The sequence below is a fragment of the Microcebus murinus genome, chromosome 2 (assembly GCF_040939455.1).
Source record: "Microcebus murinus isolate Inina chromosome 2, M.murinus_Inina_mat1.0, whole genome shotgun sequence".
Taxonomy (NCBI): domain Eukaryota; kingdom Metazoa; phylum Chordata; class Mammalia; order Primates; family Cheirogaleidae; genus Microcebus; species Microcebus murinus.
The window spans coordinates 15,522,852-15,545,070 of record NC_134105.1 but is presented as its reverse complement, the minus strand read 5'-3'; the positions used below and the strand labels follow the sequence as shown (position 1 = coordinate 15,545,070).

At 45.9% G+C, this 22,219-nt stretch overlaps 3 protein-coding genes across 7 annotated transcripts in view; 2 read left to right on the top strand and 1 right to left on the bottom strand.

Annotated features, from left to right (window-relative positions):
* Positions 1-4,980, top strand: part of TCEA3 (transcription elongation factor A3) — a 34,371-nt gene extending 29,391 nt beyond the window's left edge. Inside the window, exons 10-11 of the mRNA XM_075994955.1 lie at positions 692-763; positions 3,302-4,980. Coding sequence (XP_075851070.1) covers positions 692-763; positions 3,302-3,310 — 81 coding nt within the window. The 3' untranslated portion in view covers positions 3,311-4,980. The remainder of the gene's footprint in view (positions 1-691; positions 764-3,301) is intronic.
* Positions 1-22,219, bottom strand: part of RPL11 (ribosomal protein L11) — a 484,397-nt gene that overhangs the window by 241,331 nt on the left and 220,847 nt on the right. The window lies entirely within an intron of this gene.
* ZNF436 (zinc finger protein 436) lies at positions 12,545-21,922 on the top strand. Of its 4 annotated transcripts, XM_012750827.3 has the most exons (4): positions 12,546-13,088; positions 14,374-14,466; positions 15,268-15,394; positions 18,677-21,922. In XM_012750827.3, exons 2-4 carry the CDS (start codon positions 14,434-14,436, stop codon positions 19,927-19,929), a joined length of 1,413 nt encoding a protein of 470 aa, XP_012606281.1. In that variant the 5' UTR covers positions 12,546-13,088; positions 14,374-14,433; the 3' UTR covers positions 19,930-21,922. The 4 variants fall into 4 exon arrangements, with proteins under 4 accessions (XP_012606283.1, XP_012606281.1, XP_075850998.1 ...); XM_012750829.3 differs by lacking the exon at positions 14,374-14,466 and having other exon boundaries at positions 12,545-13,088; XM_075994883.1 differs by lacking the exon at positions 12,546-13,088 and having other exon boundaries at positions 13,998-14,466.

Sequence of the window (22,219 nt, the reverse complement as noted above, 5' to 3'; positions counted from 1 at the left end):
GACTGTGTCTTCCTGGCAGACTGCTGGGCTCACTCATTAGTGGAGGGTGGGAGTGTTCCTCCCACACCACAGATTCCCAGCTGACAGCATTCATAGCTGAATATCAGCAAAGTAATGACTTGCTACATGTCATGGCCAACCAGGGCTGGCCTTGGACAATCAGAACAGCAACTGTTAAATGTGGACATGCCAGGGCTTAGCCATGAGAAATCCAGTTCCTACACCTGCACGATGAAGTGAAGGTGATGAGAAGCTAGAAAACACTTTATTAAGTAGTCCCTGTGATCCTCAAGTGCCTCTTTTCTCTGGGCTCAGTTCTTGCATCTGTAAAATAAGGACGATGAACTAGATGATCTCTAAGGATGCTTCCAGCTCACTCGAATTCTGATAGTGAGTCTGTCCCGCAGAAGATGAGTTTTGAGGCAAGAGAGATCAATTGTAAAGGATCAACAAGAGTAAAAGTGCAAAGGTCAAGTTAAGCCAGTGAGATGCTGCGAGTGAGCTGATGGACTGCCAGAGAGGAAAGTGTACATTACAGAGTTCTCAGTGATAAGCAAATTGCCAAGGTGGGGTGGGAATATCAGTGCCAACCTCTTGGATTTGGACCTACTCCTAAAGACAGCGGGAGCCATAGCAGGTGCTAGAGCAGCGGAATGATTTCATGAGTGGGTCTTTTCTCTCTCTCTCTCAGGTGCAAACAAGGAGCGCTGATGAGCCCATGACTACCTTTGTCTTATGCAATGAATGTGGCAATCGCTGGAAGGTCTGTGTGCCTGTATCTTTCCCCCTGCCCCTGTCATCCACAGACCCTGCCCCGCATAAGGAGTAGTATACCCACAGCCCAGAAGAGGCCTCGTGCATGGGGGTGGGGGCTTGCCAGCCTGCACAGAGTAGGCCTGTGGACCCATAGGCAGTGGTGGGTGGTTGTTGGGGAGGCGGGGAGAGCGTGTCTGTGCATGTTTTAATTTTGGAAGGGCACCAAACTGGTGTGGGGGCAGCAGCCCACTTTTTGTCACAGTATGGGCAAGTCTGTCATTTCAGCACAGATGGAATTGGCTTCCTGAGATCCACAGAGGGGAGGAAAAACAATAACACTCTGAATTTGGACCACGCCTCTTTGCAAAGTGCTTTCACAGCTGGTATTTCCTTTGAACCTGGCCACAGCGAGGGATGAGAGACAGGAAGGCTGAACCTTGTCAGAGGGGAGTTGCCCCCTAATGCCACCAAGTCATCTAAGGCAGCTCTGGAAAAGCCTTATAATGCCCAAGGTGATGGCCCAGCTCCTGCAAAGGCAGAGGTTTTGTTTTTGGGCATGGAGCCAAGCAGAGACTCCTCCCAGAGTGTTCCTTCCTGCCAGGTCTTCTTCTGGTCATGTGATTTATGTCAGTTTCCAGTTGCCATTTGACTTGCACGTGTGCTGTGTGATATCTAGGCCACCAGGCAGGCTGCAGGTGCCCTAAAAGTTCTAAGGTACATAGAAAGGAGTCCAAGATCAAGTGGAGAGCCCTGATATCAGGTCCCATTCTGCCCTACTCACTGTGTGACTCTAAGCATGTCACTCACCTCCTTGAGCAAAAGAGTAATGAGAATGCCTTTCTCCCAGGGTTGATGTGAGGATTATTACGTATGCACACACACACTGCAAACAACTATAAGAACAGTTCCTTTATTTTACACACACACACACACACATATATTTATTTATTTTAGAGATAGGGTCTAACTCTGTTGCCCAGGCTGGAGTACAGTGGTGCCATCATAACTCACTGCAGCTTTGAACTCTTGGGCTTAAGTGACCTACTGCCTTACATGCCCAAGTAGCTAGAACTACAGGCATGTGCCACCACACCAAGCTGATTTTTAAAATGTTTTTGTGGAGATAGGGTTTTGCTATATTGCCCAGGCTGGTCTCGAACTCCTGGACTCAAGCAGGACTCCTGCCTCAGCCTCCCAAAGTTCTGGGATTACAGGGGTGAGCCGCCACACCTGGCCCCCTTTTATAATATTATTCTCACTTCTGGATGAGGAAATTGAGCTATAGAAATAGTTAAATAACAAGACAAAGTCACAGTTTGGAGCACTGAAAGTGTTCCAGATTCCTGATAAATTTATTTTTCTTACTGAGGGCCTCAATAATGTTTACTGGGATCCCATTAGAACTGCCATATTTTTTAAGGCAAAAGCCAGATGATTATGTATTTTTTCTTCATTCACTTCTCAAGCACTAAGGGATGGAGCCAGATCAGTGACCTAGTGGTTTGGAGCATGGGCTTTGGCACAGGCTCAAATCCTAGCTTTACCCCTTTCACAGTGACTTAGCTAAGTGGCCTAAATGCACTAAGCCTGGGTTTCCTTATCTGTAAAATGGGAGTACTAATATCTAGCCCACAGAGCTGTTTTGAGGATTAGCAAGGGTAATACACACAATGCATTAACAAGGCCTCTGACAGTTCATACGCCATCTTTGTCAAATCAGAAAAAGATGTCCCTTCCTCCAGGCAGACATAGCTGTGTGCCAGGATACAGAACAAACAGCATGAGCTGAGTTTCAGCCTTAACTTGCCCCTTTGGCTAGGCTCTTTTGTGCAGTCAACAACTTGTACAACCATACAACAAAAGCCCTAAGCACAGACATGCCTGATACATAAAAACCACTATTCTTACTATTTTCAGTGTTAGCTACTGGGAGTTTGGGCAAGTCATTTCACTTGTCTGAGCTGCTTCCTTACCTATAAAAATGAGACTGATACTAGTGCCTACTTCATAGGGTGATTGTAAGGATGAAATGGGTTAATACACATTAATACTGCCCAGCCCAGAGTAAATGCTCAATTAATGGTAGCCCTTGTGATTGTTACTGTCAGGGAAAGGACATTTTGCATGCTGCAAACCCTACTCCTCCTCCTTCCTTCCTATTAGTTGGAGAGACAGGACCCAGAAGAGGTGGCAACTACACAGCTTCTGACATTTTCAGATAGTGACGGTTGCCATGTGGGAGACCTGAAGTCTAACCAAGTGATGAATAATAGTCACAGTGATGTTCTCAACCATAAATTGAGAGCCCACCACATGCCTAACTTGATTACTATTCGTTTATTACCTGATACCATTCGCAGGCGTGATGCTTGCATTCTGCAGGTGAGCGATTTGGTCACGGTCACACAGCTAGTAACGGCAGAGCTGGAATCTGGACTCTGGTCTGTGTGGCTCCAGACCCCTCTTCCTTTTTCACGTTCCCCCCACAGCCTCCTTGGGTGATGCAGACAAACCTCACATTCTGTCGCCTTTTTTGCTTTTGTAGTTCTGCTGACGGAGCGGAGCGGCGGCCGGCACTGCCGTGAGCACAGTGCAGGAGAACGAAGGGGAAGCGCTGCACTGTCTGAACTGAGAAACAATAAAGACTAAAATGAAGAAAAATACTGAACTCTGAATGCGGTAGTAGGAATTAGAGGAAGAATTCTTCTGCAAATGAATAATCAGTCATTAATAACAATTGGCCAGTGGGGGAAGCCTAATTGGAGTAGGAGCCTAAGAATCTGTACTGACAAACCTCTTGTAGAAACACCTTAGGGCCTCGGACCTAGCAGACCTTCGCTTCCAGTTCCTTCCCCCCATCCGAAGCTCTTGGCCTTTTCTGAATTGACAAATACCAGATCAACACGGATCTTACCCCACCCCCACCTCAGAGTTGCTCGGGCAGAACGGTTGATAAATGGTTTGGCTTCAGCAAGTGTTACTTCCACACCATGTAGAAATGTTTCTTCCCTACTCTTTGCTCATCTCTTTCCAAACTCTCTGCTATTCCCTCTCCACAGCTGGCTTGATCAACAGCTGGATCCTCTTGAGCTCAGGCTTTTTTTTTCCTGTTTTCTTTTTTCTTTCTTTTCTTTTCTTTCTTTCTTTTGCTTCTTTCTTTCATTCTTTCTTTCTTTCTTTCTTTCTTTCTTTTTTTTTGAGACAGAGTCTTGCTCTGTTGCCCCAGGTAGAGTTCAGTAGCATCATCCTAGCTCACAGCAACCTCAAACTCCTGGACTCAAGCGATCCTCCTGCCTCAGCCTCCCAAGTAGCTGGGACTACGGTGTGCCACCATACTTGGCTAATTTTTCTATTTCTAACTAGAGACAGTGTCTCCCTCTTGCTCAGCCTGATCTCAAACTCCTGATCTCAAGTGATCCTTTGGCCTTCCAGAGTGCTAGGATTATAGGCATGAGGCACTGCGCCTGGCCTGAGCTCAGGTTTTCTGAGTGAAGATTACAGCAATTCCCCTGACTTTTTTTTCTTTTTTTTTTTTTTTTTTGAGACAGAGTCTCGCTTTGTTGCCCAGGCTAGAGTGAGTGCCGTGGTGTCAGCCTAGCTCACAGCAACCTCAAACTCCTGGGGTCAAGCAATCCTGCTTCCTCAGCCTCCCAAGTAGCTGGGACTACAGGCATGCGCCACCACGCCCGGCTAATTTTTTCTATATATGTTAGTTGGCCAATTAATTTCTTTCTATTTATAGTAGCGACGAGTTCTCACTCTTGCTCAGGCTGGTTTCAAACTCCTGACCTCTAGCGATCCGCCCACCTCGGCCTCCCAGAGTGCTAGGATTACAGGCGTGAGCCACCACGCCTGGCCTCCCCTGACTTCCATGTCCCCATGGCCCCTTCTTGAGCCTCAGAATCTGCCCAGGCCCTTGCAGTGTGTTCCTCGATGCCCCATTTGTGGCCTGAGCTTCAGGCTACATTTACAGAAGACATTTACAGAACACAGGGACCTTGCTTCTCTCATGATGATATTGGCTTGCTTTTGATGCTAATAGGAACTTTAGGCAAAGCTGGAAACTTCTGGAGAAGCCTTAGGGCAGCAGTTGGGACAACTACAGCCCAAATTCCTGATATACCCTGGGCATCATCCACTCTGGAGTTGGTAACCGTCTTCCCCCTTCCACCCCTCAAGTACCTTCTGTAGATGAAGCCTGTAAATAAACAAGGTACAGACGTCTGCCACCATCTTCTACTTAACAGTTAGATTAGGGTGAGTCCCTTGGAAAGATTGAAAATCCTCTCACAAATGATACAACACAGCTCATAGCTGGGGGAACAGGGACTGGAACTGAAGTCTGCTTCCTGTCACTGTGCTCGATGCTGTAAAAGATCCAGAGCTATTCACACACTCAGCCCCTACCTTCTAGGAGGTCACAGCCTGGCAGGGAAAGAAACCACAGGCACAGACTCCACGCCAGATGGGATGTGATGCTTGCCACATTTGAGGTATGAATACTACCCACAGAAGTGCCGGGGAATGTTGCTTAGAAACCCATGTGCTTGTTAAACTTTAATACGGGTAGGAATCCCCTGGGGTTTGTGTTGAAATGCAGATTCTGACTCAGTGGGTCTGGGGTGGGGCCTAAGAGTTTTCATTTCTAACAAGCACCCAGGAGATGCCAATGCTCGTGGTCCATAGACCACACTGTGAGTAGTAAGGGCGTAGCTATCCAGATCTTTCTCTGCATTATCTAATACTTCCTCCAAATGTCTAGAAACCAAAAGAAGAACAAACTAGAAACCACTGTCAATTAATGAGGTCAATAAAGGTTACTCTGGGGTGAGTTTTTTAAAGGTAGCACCCTGGGGCGATCTTCAGTAGTCTGAATATCTGTTGCATTCCCTGTGTCATAGGAGAAAAACAAAACTGGATCTCCACCCTCAATAACCTTACTGTTTACAAAGGAGATGAGTCAGATTAAACAGCAAGAGAACAAGTCAGCTCAAGTCTACACATCTATACAGTATACATCTGTATTCACAAAAGGACACAGAAGAACATGAACAGGCTACAGACTGTTCATCAGCAGGTGGCCATATCCTGCCCACGAGCCTTCCTGTGTCCATACTGGATCCACTCCAATTCACGCTGTCCACGAGACAGACCGGCATGGGCTTTTCAAAATTGCAACTCTGATCATGTCAGAGCCCCTGACTCTACCATCCCCCATTAAAACCTTCCATTTCTCCCCACTTCTCTTGGCAAGGCTTCTTCCTCGCACCCACACTTTGTGTTGCAGCCACACTGGCCTTCTCTGAGTCCTTCCTGGCATGCTGTGCTCCTTGTCACAGAGTATCTCCACATGCTGTTGGCTAGAACACATGGCCTAACCCCATCTCCTCCTTCATATCAAAGATGAAGAGGAGGCCGGGCGTGGTGGCTCACGCCTGTAATCCTAGCACTTTGGGAGGCCGAGGCGGGCGGATTGCTCAAGGTCAGGAGTTCGAAACCAGCCTGAGCAAGACCCCGTCTCTACCAAAAATAGAAATAAATTAATTGACCAACTAAAAATATATATACAAAAAATTACCCGGGCATGGTGGCACATGCCTGTAGTCCCAGCTACTCGGGAGGCTGAGGCAGTAGGATCGCTGAGCCCCGGAGATTGAGGTTGCTGTGAGCCAGGCTGATGCCACGGCACTCACTCTAGCCTGGGCAACAAAGTGAGACTCTGTCTCAAAAAAAAAAAAAAAAAAAGATGAAGAGGGTGTGAGCTACAAGTACACTAGCATTACCTTCTGCCACCCAGGAAAGCTTCCTAGGGGAGGGGACATGGTTACCTTACAGGAAGAAAAAGACGATGTTAGGTGACGTGAAACAGACAGGCAACATGCTCAGGATGAAGGAGAGAAGGTCTCATTGGAATGTTATGGCCAAAGACCTTGAAAATTTCAAAAGTGCATTCGAAATCTGATGAGCAATTAATTTACAAGATGTTTTCAAAAGGTTCCTGGAACCTAAAATACTATGGAGCTGTGGTCCGCAAACCCCAGGCCGCAGAGCAGTACCAATCTGTGGCCTGTGAGGAACCTGGCCGCACAGCAGGAGGTGAGCTGCAGGTAAGTGAGCAAAGCTTCATCTGTATTTACAGCTGCTCCTCATCACTCACATCACTGCCTGAGCTCCGCCTCCTGTCAGACCTACAGTGGCATTAGATTCTCACAGGAGTGCATGCGAACGATCTACGTTGTGTGCTCCTTATGAGAATCTATTGCCTAAAGATCTGACGTGGAGCTGAGGCAGTGATACTGGCCCTGGGGAGCAGCTGCAAATACAGATTATCATTAGCAGAGAGGTTTGACTGCACAATAAATGTAATACGCTTGAATCATCCTGAAACCACCCCCCTACCCCATTCCCCAGTCCTGGGAAAAATTATCTTCCATTAAACTGGTCCCTGATGCCAAAAAGGTTGGGGACCGCTGCTAAAGAGAATAAGTCTTTCTCAGTAATCTCACCCAGACTGTCAAATCTCTGTCATTAGCTCCAATTTTTCTTTATCTCAAGACTTATGTTACGAAGTGATTATTTGGATACTCCTCCCAAGTACCCCACCAGTCCTCTCCACACAATCTGAAACTGACCTCACATCTTTTCTTTAAATCACCTCTTCTGTCTTTTCTATTTCTGTCAACTAGTTCATTCTTTAGAACCATCTGTGACCCTGTTCCCTAGCCCTCTCTGTCGGTTGCCAGTTGTACAGACCCTACCTTGGCCGACTCGTCTTTCCATTGCCATCACCGTCAACATGGCCTTTCAGGTTTTCTTTTTCCTAAGACTGGCACAAGGGCTTTCTACTGTTCTCCCAAGTCAAAGCACTCTTTCCCTCCTTCCCTCATCTACCCTGCTGGCTCTGAGCATCATTCTCCCACTCACCTAGAGCAGGTTCCTCCAGCTATCAAATAAAATTCAGTTCCTTGGTTTGACTTTGAAAGCTCCATCTGCCTTCTGTCTTTTTTTATTTTTTTTTGATGGGCCTGAAGGCTTTTATTTCTGTGCTTCACTGGACTCTTGAGCTCTGCCAGACCTGGCTTTAGTGGCTCATCTTGTGCTCCAGCCTCAGGAAGAGATTTGCCCTGTGTTTGAATACCCAGTGTACCTTCCCACTGTGACTGCCTATTTTGCTTTCTTGGCCCAAAGAAACCTGGTCCAAATCTTACCCATACTTCAAGGCATCACCTCAGATGCCCATCTTCTGTAAAGTCTCTGGTCCCCTGGCAACATCAGATAGTTCCTCAGAACTCCCATGGCAGTGTGAAACTGTCCCAGTGCACATTGCAGTCTACCACGATGAGGATGATACTATTAATATTTCTTTGTATGTTTCAACATACGAATTTTGGGGAAATCAAAAAATAATAACAGGCCGGGTGAGGTGGCTCACGCCTGTGATCCTAGTACTCTGGGGGGCCAAGGCAGGCGGATCACTCAAGGTCAGGGGGTCAAAACCAACCTGAGCAAGAGCGAGACCCCGTCTCTACTAGAAAGAAATTAATTGGCACACTTAAAAATATATAGAAAAAATTACTCGGGCATAGTGGTGCATGCCTATAGTCCCAGCTACTCGGGAGGCTGAGGCAGGAGGATCACTTGAGCCCAGGAGTTTGAGGTTGCTGTGAGTTAGGCTGACCCCACAGCACTCTAGCCCGGACAACAGAGTGAGACTCTGTCTCAATAATAATAATATTAATAATAATAATATAATTTAGAAAAATATATATATTTCTTTGTGTGACTGTAACAGTAATATCTATTAATCATTGAGCATTTACTAGCTGGGCATCTTGGGCACATTATATAACTTCTCCATGCTTCCATTTTTCTCTGTAAAATAGTGGTAATAATAGCTCCTAGCACAAAGGGTGGTTGTGAGGATTCATTTAGTTAATACAAGCACAGCACTGAGAATCATGCCTGGCACATTGTGGCTGCTTAGTAAATGTTGGCAATTGTTATTACTGAGTGTAGGGCAGCACTTTACATTGACCGTCTCAACTAACCCTCTGACCCCATGAACTAGGTTACCATTATTATACTTTTTTAAAAATCGTAGTAAAATACACATAACATTAGCCATTTTAAAGTGCACAGTTCAGTAGGGTTAAGTACATTCACATTGTTGTGCAACTAATCCCCACAACTCTTTTTATTTTGCAAACTGGACCTTTATATTCATTAAATAATTGCTCATTTCTCCCTCCCCCAGGCTGTGGCAACCACTATTCTATTTTCTGTCTCTATAACTGTGCATTGCTATAGTTTTACAGATGTAGAAAACCAAAGTTCCAAGAGTAATTCCCTTCTAGGAGACAGCACCTGGATTTGAACCCAAGTCCTTGGTCATGTTCTGAGCCACTCTGAAATACGGATTCATCTCACAGAGCATCTGTGATGTGTTCTACCTCCACGTATAATAATGATGGCCACCATGTGCCAAGACCCTCTTCTGTGCCATTCTCGCATTTAATCCTCACAGCAGCCCTGCTGTGAGGGGTGGTGGTCTATTTCCCAGCCCAGGTCAGGTACAAACTAGGGTTCAGTGAATATGGGTCTATTTGGTATCTTTAAGTAGGCAAAAATACTAAATAAGTTTGTTGTACATTTTTAATGCAATTGTCTACATTTTTGGAAAATATTGATTCTTTCTGGAGAAAACCAACTGAAATGCATGAGGTCATAAAGGGCCTCTCAGTCCTCTCCACTCTGCATTCCTCCTGCAGAGTCAATCTGCTCTTCTCACCCCGGGCCAGCCCCCACCTGCACCTCCACCAGCTTTGCAGATCAGCAGCCAAAGGCGGAGACAAATGGGCAGGCAGGCAAGGGGACATGAGAGTGTCCCTGCTCTGCTTCCTCCCCCTGCCACTCCACCCCCACACTCTTCCCTCTAGCCATAACCAATCCTGGCCATTCTGGAACTCACTCTGTCCTTTCACGCCTCCATGCCTTTGCACATGCTGAAGACTGGAATGCTTTCCCTCCTACCTTCTCTACCTCCAAGATTCCTACAGTGTTTGCAAGCCAGCTCAGATATTACCTCCTCTGTGAAGCCTCCTCCCCGCCTCCCCAGCTAGCAGTTCTCCTCCTGGATGCAGATTAGTTCACCCCTCACTATAGCATTTGGACTGCACATTTGTAAGTCAGTGTGTCACTCATGTCCCCAATTCCTTGTGTAGTGATGACCCCTCCTAGCAGGGGGTCAAGAGAAGCCCAGGCCCTCCAGGGGCGGTAGCCCACACCTAGCACTCTGGAAGGCCAAGGCAGGAGGATCACTTGAGGTCAGGAGAGAGCAGCCTGAGGAAGAACAAGACCACAGCTCTAAAAAAAAATAGAAAAATGAGCTGAGAACAGTGGTGGGCACCTGTAGTCCCAGCTACTTGGAAGGCTGAAGCAGAAGGATCACTTGAGCCCAGGAGTTTGAGGTTTCAGTGAGCTAGGCTGATGCCACTGCACTCTATCCTGGGCAACAGAGCAAGACCCTGTCTCAAAAACAAACAAAACAAAACAAAAAACAAAAATCCAAGTGACCTGGCTTCCTTTTTTTTTTTTTTTTTGAGACACGGTCTTGCTCTGTTGCCCAGGCTAGAATGCAGTGGAGTCACCATGCTCACTGCAACCTCAAACTCCTGGGCTCAAGTGATCCTCCCAAATAGCTAGGACTACAGGCACAGGCCACCACACTCAGCTGATTTTTCTATTTTTTGTAGAGATAGGGTCTTGCTACATTGCTCAGGCTGGCCTCAAACCCCTGACCTCAAGTGATCATCCCACCTTAGCCTCCCAGAGTGCTAGGATTACAGGCGTGAGACACCACACTGGGCCCACTTTGATTGTTTGAGGATCCCTGTCTATTTGAAAATGAAGAGATGACAAAATTACAAACATTAAGGCATTACAAACATGACAAGATTACAAACATTAAGGCATATTTTTAAATGTTTAACAAAATTTAATGTTTCTGATATTAAAAACACTATGACATAATTGAGCTGCTCACCAATGACAGGATTTATTAAAATATAATAATTCACACTGCTCCACAGGCACAGTGGTCTGGTAATCAAGCACAAGTTTAAGGATACACAGGAGGGTCTTTGATCAAATCGGCCAGTGGATCCAACATAGTGTATAACCTCATTTAGAGATACTGTCAAAAGCCTAAATTCAAGACCCTGGCCAGACTCTCCTGGCCCTTTCCCCAGTGATAGTGTACTTGTGCCTCTGCACATAGTAGGTGCTCACTGCTGAGTGATGGAAACAAATACAGCTTTCCAAGTTGGTTATTGAAAACCCACACACAGTAAGTATTACTGAGAAACACTGAAGTCCTGAACAACAGGGCAGGAAGCCACCTCCTCCCAGAGTGACCCTAACCCTCAGAGTCCAGCTGAAGGCTGCAACAGGAAGTCCCTCAGCCACTGTCTTTCCTCCCCCTCCTCCCCACTGCCCCCCAGGGCCTCCAAATGTAGTCAAGCTTTCCATCCGCTCTCAGCTTCTCCTCTCCTCCACCCTCTGGAGGGTCCCAGGTGAAGAAAGAGAAAAGCACTTACTCGCAGAAGGAGGCAAGCAGCCAAACTGAGCTTGGAGAGTCGTCCTGCCCACCCCCTCCCCGCAGGCCTGGGGAATAAAAGAACAAGAGGACAAAGAAGGACTTAAAGCACTGGAGCAAGCAGGGTGGGGGTAGGCCTAAGAAAGTTTACAAAGCAATCTTCGAGAGAAAGGATGAAAAGGGAGCCCTGCTGGGCTGAGCAGCTCAAGCCCACAGCACACCTTAGGCCCAGTTAGAAACCTGCAATTACTCTGCCTGAGTCTGAACTGATCTCCCTCCTCCTTTCTCCAAATAGCTTGGTTATTAATCCCTGACCCAGAGGTTTCCCTGAGTGAGGCCTCAACTTGCTGCGCTGTTGGCAGCCCCAACTACCTCTGCTCTACTAGGCTCAACACACCCTGCACTTGAACCCACCAAATTGGCCCAGCTTCTAGTTTCATCTGAATTTCCAGCAGAAATACAATGTGAGGATAAGGTCACCCGCAGATTCTCACAGCTATTGAGCCACCCTAATTTCCCAGACTTTCTGAGCTGTTGTATCCACGGCCTTTCTGGAAGTTTCCCCACCACCAAAACCAGGATTAATAATAATAACAGGTATCATCTGAGAGCTCACTCTGTGTGGAGGGCTTTAAGTCATTTCACTTAATCCTCAAACATCTTTAGGTATGATTACCCCCATTTTACAGAAAGAGAGAGATTCAGTGAAAGATGCAGTGACTTTCCAAAGAAACAGAGCCTGGATTCCAACCCAAGTCTGTCTGACCTTGATGTCCATACTCTTTCCACTAGGGATACTGCCTCTTGGGAACCCTCTAGGATCCCATTTTATGTGGTGCCCAGATCAATTTTAGATGGGGTATGATAGTACAATTCTGTGGCATCTAAAGAATTCCTAGCCCCACAGTTGGGGGTGGGAAGAGGAGTAGGAGTGGGAGAGTCTACATTATGGCTCGGCAGGGTCCTACTAGTTCTTTTTAGACACTTGAGTAATTTAACCATAAATAACTGGGCACTGGGAACAGGACACTCACTAATAAAAGCATGGCCTGGAGTCATGTTTGAAAAAAAAAAATTCAAGTCCCTCAGTGGGTGGATGTATCTGCAAAACAAAAGAAAATCCCCTTTCCTAGCCCAGGCAGAGAAGTCTCCTGTACAGTTAGAGACAACAGGCTTCTGGGCACGTAGCCAAGGTTCTGGGGATATTTATAACTTGAAGAGGGTGGGAGTCCCTAATAAGCTGTTATATTCTTTTTCCATCACTTCCCTCTCCAAGGCTACAGCAAGCTCGGAGCTCTTCCCCACGCAGAATGCCTGCTTTCCCTAGCGCTCGACTTCCATTGTCTAATTCCCTCATCCTGGCTGGGGAAAGGGAAGGCTGCAAGACCTTCCGTTCCGAGGAACTCCAGCTGAATGCAGCTTAGTCGCTGGTGGTGTTTCTTGGCCAGCCGCTGTGGTCTCAGGGATCTGCCTATGAGCCTGTGGTTTCTCTGAGCTGCCTCAGAGTCTGAGGTCTCAGGAATCTGTGAGTCTTGAGTATCAGACTACCATCTCCGGGCTTCGCCTGCAAGTCTACGGATTCAAGATCTACCTGCGAGTCTGAGACCTCGGGATCTACCGGTAATCTCGAGACTCTTTCTGAACGCCAGGTCTTAAAGAACTCTGCGGCTTTGGGATCTGTGTGAGGCCTCTCAGATCTTGGAGCCGGCGGTCTAGCGGATCTTTTGCAGGCCAATAGGTAAGTCAGTCCGTCCCTAACTCGGGTTGTCGGCTTCCTACCTTCACCGGACAGGGACTGCTAACATCCTGAGGGCCCGCCTGGAGCCGGCCCTCACAAGCCCAGGGTCCCTTCCAAGCGGGAGGTCGCCAGCAACCCTTCGGGCAGGCAAGCCCTCGGGGATGACGAGGACGTCCCGCCCCCGCCGTGGGGCCCGGCTTTCTCCTCCGTACACACCCTATCCCCCACCCCACTTCTCATTTCCCTCAGAGCTTTTGCCTCTCCTCGGCTGGGCGCAACTCAGTCCGCCTCTCAAGGGGCGCCCTCTTTAGAAGGACGCGGGCATACGCCCCTACAGGGTTAATAGCGATGGAGCCGAGACTCCGCGGGCTCAGCCTCAGACCGCACTGGCCGGCCGGGCGGCGCCGGACCCGGGAGCCGGATTGCGCGCGGCGACCGGCGCCGCGGGCGCTGCTGGGAGATGTAGTGCGGGGGCGGGGCCCAAAGTTCCAGCGCGGCCTCGGAGTCGCCCCTGGGGAGTGGGCGGCTGCAGCTCTCCCCTCGACCTGAGCTGTCAACTTAGGGCTAATCCTAGCGGAGCCCAACACAGGCCACCGCCTAAATTAGGCCTGATATTGCAGATACTAAGGTCCGACTGAAGAGAAGCTTCTAGGGGCGTAAGAAGCAGGGCAACCTCCCTGGCTTAATCGGACTGTGGGCTCCACGAGGAGAACCTGAGAGATACTCCGCCCTGGCAAGGAGGACGCGCTTCCTTCTTCGCCCTTTTGTTCTTTTCCCTCCTTGGCTCTTGGCCGCTGGCTGGCTTTTGTACGTACGCCGGAATAGAACTCCAACTCCCGGCAGGCCGCCGGGGCAGGCGCAGGCGTGGTAGAGGTGCCCAGCCACGCTGCAGGAGGCGGGCCTAGTACTCAGCATCTAATTGGCAGTGTTTTGCGAGCTTCGCTCGCTGATTGGCTGAGACAGCTGCCGGAAAGAACGAGCCTCGAGATGGAAGAGCGGAGGCGTTCTGTGGGCTGGGCTGAGAGCCTCCTCCCTGAAACTGCGTCTGCCTGACCCCTGGCCCAGGAGGGACCCAGCCAGGGGGCTGTCCTAGTGGTTTTCGGCTTTGCCTCCACCCTGTGGTGGCGGAAACACAGAGGGCGGGTCGAGATTGCAGGTCAGGGAGGAGAGTGACCCGGCCCCGGTCCAGGGCCCTCCCTGCTCGCCTTGCGGCCAGAACTCCAGCCCTGGGGAGTGGGCAGGGCCTGTTTTCGGTGCCTCACGCCCTGCTTTTCGCCTCCTTCAGTGCTGTCTGCTAGCTGCTTTTCCTGCTCTCTCTCCCGGGAGGCGAACCCTTGTGCCCGAGATGGCAGCCACCCTGCTCATGGCTGGGTCCCAGGTAAGCCGGGGGTGGCTTCTCGGACCTTGCCTCTGCTTACCCACCTCATCTGGCGTTTCACTGCAAACCCCTGTAGGAAATTCCCTGGGGTTAGTAATTCGCTTGCTTCGGTTTTCTGTCTCCAGAGGCCTGGTACCAGACGAGTATAGCGACATGAAAGCACATATTGAACACATGCTGTATACCTTTTAATACTGAGGAGATAAAAGATGGACGAGACTGGCGCTACCCGCCTTGTCACAATCTGTAGGGAAAAAGACACATCTGGTTAACCGTGACACAACGTGATACGTACTCTATTTGCCTTAGGAATAAAGTGCTGTAGTGTGGGAACCAAGAAGTGGGAGTGATTTAGTCTATCTGGGGCATCCGAGGGAGGAGTGGAACGGAGCAGAAGGTTGGGGGGGCACTGAAGAACAGTTGGTATTGAAGCAGGACCATAAAAAAATAGTGGAATTTCACTAGTCTGAGAAAGATATTCCAGGAAAAGAGGAACATTGTGAATCAAGGTATGGAACGATGTAAGTGCTAGATGTGTTCTGAGAAACGTGGTTAGAGGATAAGGCCCCCCAAGTGGGGCAAGGATAGCTGGCCATGAGACCAGAGCAATTAGCTTAGAAATTGTTCCCTTCTTTACCACATCTGTTGTTTGCTTGTTTATTTCTTCTTTGGGCTCTACAGATCGAACTTCATATCTTTTGCCTCCTCAACATTTCTAACCATGCCTCTAATTTCAAGAAGAAAAACTGGTAGTAACCTCCTAGATATACCACGTATTGAGGAAGCATTGTGTGATTTCAGGCGCCTGTGACATTTGAAGATATGGCCATGTATCTTACCCGGGAAGAATGGAGACCTCTGGACCCTACACAAAGGGATCTTTACAGGGATGTTATGCAGGAGAATTATGGAAATGTTGTCTCATTAGGTAAGTAAGGATTCTACCTTTCTTTGCCCCCACTTTTTTGAGACTGTGTCAAAATGACTTAGCTCTTTCAACACAGCCTAATTGTCTGATTTTTAAAGCACTTAATTGGATATTGGATTGAGTTGAGTCCTAAGGCAAATCTTTGAATGTGGGAACATCCAGGTTATATTGTCTTAAAAGGAAAAAAAATGTTTCTGAACATTGGAGAAACACTGAGATTTCTTGTGCCCTGAGTCATTTGCCATTCTCCAGCCTGTTTGTACAGATCACTGACCAAACAGGTCTGACATAATGGTGCTTGCCAGGATATAAATGCCCCTGTAAATGGTGCTTTTACTCTATGACACTAGACAATGAGGGGGTTCTGACCTAGGTTATTGGGAGGGCAAAAACCACTGTTTGGGGTTTGTTTTCCCTCTGCCTTGCATTCTTTATCTGAGTGGGTTGTTGTCTAGAGATGTTTCATGATCATAGATTTCAAGTGTATCAACTGTTGCTCCAGAATCACAAAATCTATTAGAGAGAATTGCTAATTATCTTTCATGGTCTGCAAACCTGTCTTCTCTCTTAGCTATCATTTGGTCAGGGTATAACTGGAATAAACAGTATATTTGTGAACTGAACAGTATTTTAAATTACTTTGTCTCCTGTTAAGACTTGACAGATGTTAGCAGGCATGTATGGTTTACTAGGTCATCTGCTATTCATTCAGACTAATCCTTTTTTTTTTTGAAATATTTATTCCCATAGCTTTTCCCAGAACAAAAGATGACTCTGAGGGCTTTCCTTTTTAACTTGGACTTTCTCAGATGTCCCAAGTTTCTTGAATTCTGTCTTTAGAAAAGCAACCATAAATAAAGTTACCTACTCAGATCTATTGCAGTCTACAACCCAAATATTCCACTTAATCCAACAAAAGCAAAAAACATGAATCTTTTAAAAATATAAGCCAGATGCAGTGGCTCACGCCTGTAAATTCAGCACTCTGGGAGTCTGAGACAGGAAGATCTCTTGAGCCCAAGAATTCGATGCTGCAATGAACTGTGATCAAGCCACTGCACTACTCAGCCAGGGTGATAGAGAAGGACCCTGTCTCAAAAAAATAAATTTACATTTCTGTAGTCTAGCCCAAGGAGTACTTGTTAGAAGGATAGAAGCACGAAAAACCTAGTTTCTTGCCCACATAAGCTTGGAAGTGAGTTAAATAATGTTGACAGGGTGAGTGCAGTTGCCCATGCCTGTAATCCCAGCACTTTGGGAAGATCACTTGAGGCCAGGAGTTTGAGACCAGCCCGGGCAACATCGCAAGATCCTGTCTTTACAAAAAAATAGAAAAAGTTAGGTAGGTGTGGTAGTGTAAGCCGGTAGTCCCAGCTACTTGAGAGGCTGAGGCCTCTTAAAAACAACAAACAAACAAAATAACCTTCACTGCCTTTTAAGAAGGGATTATCACCCCCATTTTATGGATGAACAATCTTCTGAGGCTCAAAAACATGAGAGCCACCTACTACTACTGGATGCCAGGTACTGACTTCAGGAGCACTTTCTATATGATATAGATGACACAATGAGACCCTGTCTCATAAATACATACATACAGGTTTACAAGGTTTCTTTACCTCAAGATTCCTTGGAACCTTTAATGTGTTATCAGGCATTGCAGATTTCTAAATAAAAGATATAGCATGTACCATTTATAAACTAATTTATCCATAGACCCTTTTCTCCCAACATACCTACTAACCCTTCTGAAGAATGTGCTAAGAATTAAGAAACCCAATTTGAAAAATGCAGTATCTGGTATAAAGTTCTTTTCCTTGGTTGTGTTGCCAGGGCCAGAGTGTGGTGGCATCATCATAATGCAACCTCAAACTCCTGGGCTCAAGTGATCCTCTTACTGCAACCTTACTGCAACCTCAAACTCCTGGGCTCAAGTGATCCTCTTGCCTCAGCCTCCAGAGTAGCTGGGACTACAGGCGTGTGCTACCACACATGGCTAATTTTTCTATTTTTTTGTAGAGATAGGGTCTTGCTATGTTGTTCAGACTGGTCTTGAACTCTTGGCCTCAAGCAATCCTCTCACCTTGCCCTCCCAAAGTGCTGGGATTACAGGTGTGAGCCACCACACCTGCACTGGTATAAAGTTCTTGTAGACAGTGGTTATATATTTTGATTTTTCTTTGAAGACTGCATATGAAATAAACTTAGTCAATGCCAAAAATGTTCTGAGCCAGACATCTTTTCTGCCTTCTCCAACCTTCCCAACCCTATTTTCATTAAAAGGCCACTGGAAAGTAACAAGTGACATTGGGCAGTCACTTTTTCTGTCAACTAAGACATTACATAGATGGCTAAAATTAATTTTTCTCTATACTAACATGGTAGGTTCTTAGTAAATATTTTATAATTCTAATAATGAAGACTTGACAAGTTAGAAAAATACACTCACAAATAAAATATCTAATTTGCTTTTACAGGTTCTAATTTAGAATCTCATTTTTTGTTTCAGTTTCTTCTTTCAAAATATCAAGAGTATATATTTTTTCCTTTTAGCCTTTAATTCCTCTTGTGATGAAAAAGAAGAAAAAAAAGAGAAAAGAGTAATTAATTTTTTTAAAATAGAAATTTTAAATTTAATAAAATATTTTTTAAAAGAGTATATATATTTTTCTTAAAGAACCATAACTATAGTGATACAGAGCATGAATTTTTTTTTTTTTTATCAACAGACCTGTTTGTATCCTGGCTCTGCCATTTACTATTATGACTTTGGGCAACCCACTTCACTTGTCTGAGTCTTGGATTTCTCATTCATTATATAAAGATTATCACAATGCCTGGCTCTCAGGATGGTTGTGACAATGAATGAAATAATTATGTAAAGAATTTAGGGGCCAGGCATGGTGGCTTGTGCCTGTAATACCAGCATTTGGGGAGGCTTAGGTGCGAGGATCACTTGAGGCCAGGAGTTTGAGACTGGCCTGGGTGATATTGGATGATATGGTGAGACCCTGTCTCTGTAAACAAACAAACAAACAAAAACTAGCTAGGTGTGTGGTGCACCCCTATAGTCCCAGCTACTCTGGAGGCTGAGGTAGGAGGATCAGTCGAGCCCAGGAGTTCAAAGCAGCAGTGAGCTATCGTCACGCCATTGAACTCCAGCCATAGTGCCAGAGTGAGACCCTGTATCTTTACAAAAAACAAAGAATTTAGTATAATGCCTGGCACACCGTAGATCATTTTTTGTGCATTTCATGTCTTATTATTTACCTTTTATTACAGATTTTGAGATCAGGAGTGAGAACGAGGTGAATCCAAAGCAAGAGATGAGTGAAGATGTAGAATTTGGGACCACATCTGAAAGACCTGTTGGGAATGCTGAGGAAAATACTGAAAGTGAAGAGGCCTTTGAAAGTGGAGATAGGTCAGAAAGACAGTGGGGAGATTTAACAGCAGAAGAGTGGGTAAGCTATCCTCTCCAGCAAGTCACTGATCTGCTTGTCCACAAAGAAGTCCACACAGGCATCCGATATCATATATGTTCTCATTGTGGAAAGGCCTTCAGTCAGATCTCAGACCTTAATCGACATCAGAAGACCCACACTGGGGACAGACCTTATAAGTGTTATGAATGTGGCAAGGGCTTCAGTCGTAGCTCACACCTTATTCAGCATCAAAGAACACACACTGGAGAGAGGCCCTATGACTGTAATGAGTGTGGGAAAAGTTTTGGAAGAAGTTCTCATCTCATTCAGCATCAGACAATCCATACTGGAGAGAAGCCTCACAAATGTAATGAGTGTGGAAAAAGTTTTTGCCGACTCTCTCACCTAATTCAGCACCAAAGGACCCACAGTGGGGAGAAACCCTATGAGTGTGAGGAGTGTGGGAAAAGCTTCAGCAGGAGCTCTCACCTAGCTCAGCACCAGAGGACCCACACAGGCGAGAAGCCTTACGAGTGTAATGAATGTGGCCGAGGCTTCAGTGAGAGATCTGATCTCATCAAACACTATCGAGTCCACACAGGGGAGAGGCCCTACAAGTGTGATGAGTGCGGGAAGAATTTCAGTCAGAACTCTGACCTTGTGCGCCATCGCAGAGCCCACACAGGAGAAAAGCCATACCACTGTAACGAATGTGGGGAGAATTTCAGCCGCATCTCACACCTGGTTCAGCACCAGAGAACCCACACTGGAGAGAAGCCATATGAATGCAACGCTTGTGGGAAAAGCTTCAGCCGGAGCTCTCATCTCATCACACACCAGAAAATTCACACTGGAGAGAAGCCTTATGAGTGTAATGAGTGTTGGCGAAGCTTTGGTGAAAGGTCAGATCTAATTAAACACCAGAGAACCCACACAGGAGAGAAGCCCTATGAGTGTGTGCAGTGTGGAAAAGGTTTCACCCAGAGCTCCAACCTCATCACACATCAAAGAGTTCACACAGGAGAGAAGCCTTATGAATGTACCGAATGTGAGAAGAGTTTTAGCCGGAGCTCAGCTCTTATTAAACATAAGAGAGTTCATACCGACTAAGTCCTGTAATAATAATGACCGAGAAGTGATTCATTTGAAGATTTAAATTTATTTGATATCGATGAGCTCCCTCCAGACTGAGCTGCTTTTATCATACTCACTTTCCTAGTTGTGGGCCACAATTTAAAACATCAAAGAAGACAAGCCATTTGAAATTCTGACCCACAGCTTTAGGGATATTATCTGCTCCTCCAAGATAGTGATTTTTATTCACTGAATGGATTACTTCACCAAAAGCAGCCCTACAGGGAAATCTGAAGACCAGGGGACAAATGCTGGTGAATTCCCAGGCCTGGAAATGGAGTAAATTTTTAAAAGTTATTTCTCCCATCCTTGGCCCAAAGAACTGTGCTAGGGAAAACCTGGGACCATAATAGGGTGGTCATTGCTACTTTGGAAAAAGGCAACTAGAGACTTGGCTTGAATTGCCACGCCTGTTCACACACCATAGTAGTTGGGCACACATCTTCCCCTCCAAAGGGCTTTTTCCTTGAGTTGCTTATGCATTTGTATCTTTTCATCTTCCTGAGAGCAGAAATCTGCACAATGAAGGCAATGATTATAACTTTTCTCCTTCTCATTGTTTCCAATTAACTTGTTTAAAGCTTGCATCTTTGTGAAAGCTAACTGAAGATATGGTTTGAAAGGAAAAATGAGACACAGGTTTGGGACCAAGGACCCATCAATGATGATGACTTTAGCAAAAGATGCCCACTGTTATTATTGCCATTAATCAGATTTATGAATTTTCTTTGGGGATCTCTATAGGGAACATTGTAGGGAAAATATCTTCAAGGAAAGATAGGACCATAAGTGATGGTGGAGTATAAGGAGCAACCTGACTCCTTCAGGAAAGGAAGCACAGAGTCTCTTCCCAAGGAACGCAGGTCATTTCTGTCTTTCCCCTCTAATCTTTAAGATCAATTCATCCTATCCTGCTAAATCTAGGATTTAATAAGGGCCACATCCCAGTGTTTATCTTAGCTTGCATCAGGGCATGTGTATGTACAGTGAAATGTGTATTCCTGTGGTTTTTCTAATAGAAACTGAATTCACATAGAATTAGCATGTTCTTGGGTGATACATATCATGTGACAGAATTACAGATATAACTCTAATATGAGAAATGTCCTTCTTTATTCTTTATGGAAAAAAATGTAAACACTAGTGCTCTAGTGTGTGCTCTCCTGTAAGGTCTGTCTTTGTACAGAACTAAACACTCGTTTGTATGTGTTCATCAATTGTGGGAGATAATGACTGGACAAATAGATTGTCCTGTTCTCAGACTGAATTATCTTCTATGGCAACGAAGAACTCTTCAGCCTACTCAGAAAGAATTAATAAATCTAGGTAGGAATGTATTTCCATTCTCCCAGCCTACAGATACAAGTGGTTAAAAATAAGAGCTGACCCAATTTAAGCCCAGTAGTGTCAGTTCTCCTTATCTCAACCAGAGTAAGAATTAAGAAATATCCCAAATGTTGATGCTTATCCAAGCACGTGGGGGTGGAGGGAATTGGTGCCCTGGAGATGGGACTGGAGTAAGGACTGTTTTTTTCTTTTGAGCGTGCCCCAGTTTATTTCTACTGTGCTTTATTGTGAATGTTGTAACATTTAAAAAATGCTTTTTACCATAGCTCTTTGGGACTTGGTATTAAAGGAGCCAGTGGTCTCTCTTGGGTAGTGTACTCTGATGAGTTACTGTGTGTGACCCACAGTTGTATGGGACTGCATCACCTGCAAATGACCCAACCTCGTAAGTAACAAAATGAAAAACCACTTCACCAAGGGAGTTTCTTTATGTTGCCACTCCTATTTAAGTACAAACTTGGACAGGGAGCATGTTTTTCGTTCTACACAAAATCTAGCAGACTGTGGGTATTCACATTTTAATTGTTGGGTGATACATATGTTCATAGTAACTAAATTTGAATATGTCTTTACCTGTATCAGTGTTGCTGATGGTTTTAATAAATATGAAAGTTCTCCTGTTGCTTCTGTGAGCCACTATGGATATCAGCTTGGGAGTGGCCAGAGAAGATAGCATCTTCATGACCTAATTGCATTTCACCCTGTTTTCTTGCCCTATTCTTCTTGTCCCATCCCACTGTGCTCCTGCTGCTGCTTTTGGCTTCCTAGAAGTGAAGGGTTCTAAGTGCCCAGCCATCTCTCTATACATGTACAGTGCAGCTGGGAAGTTCAAAGAGCCAAGGCCACACCAGCTCTGTCTCCTCTCTTTCTGACAATTGCCACCCATTTGCTGTGTTGAACTTTGTCTAGAGGTTATATA

Excerpts from the sequence above, each read along its gene's own strand:
- ZNF436 (XM_012750827.3), top strand. The coding sequence starts at position 14,434 with ATGGCAGCCACCCTGCTCATGGCTGGGTCCCAG. Across the intron at positions 14,467-15,267 it reads TGCTCATGGCTGGGTCCCAG|GCGCCTGTGACATTTGAAGA; the intron begins GTAAGCCGGGGG and ends GTGTGATTTCAG. Across the intron at positions 15,395-18,676 it reads TGGAAATGTTGTCTCATTAG|ATTTTGAGATCAGGAGTGAG; the intron begins GTAAGTAAGGAT and ends CTTTTATTACAG.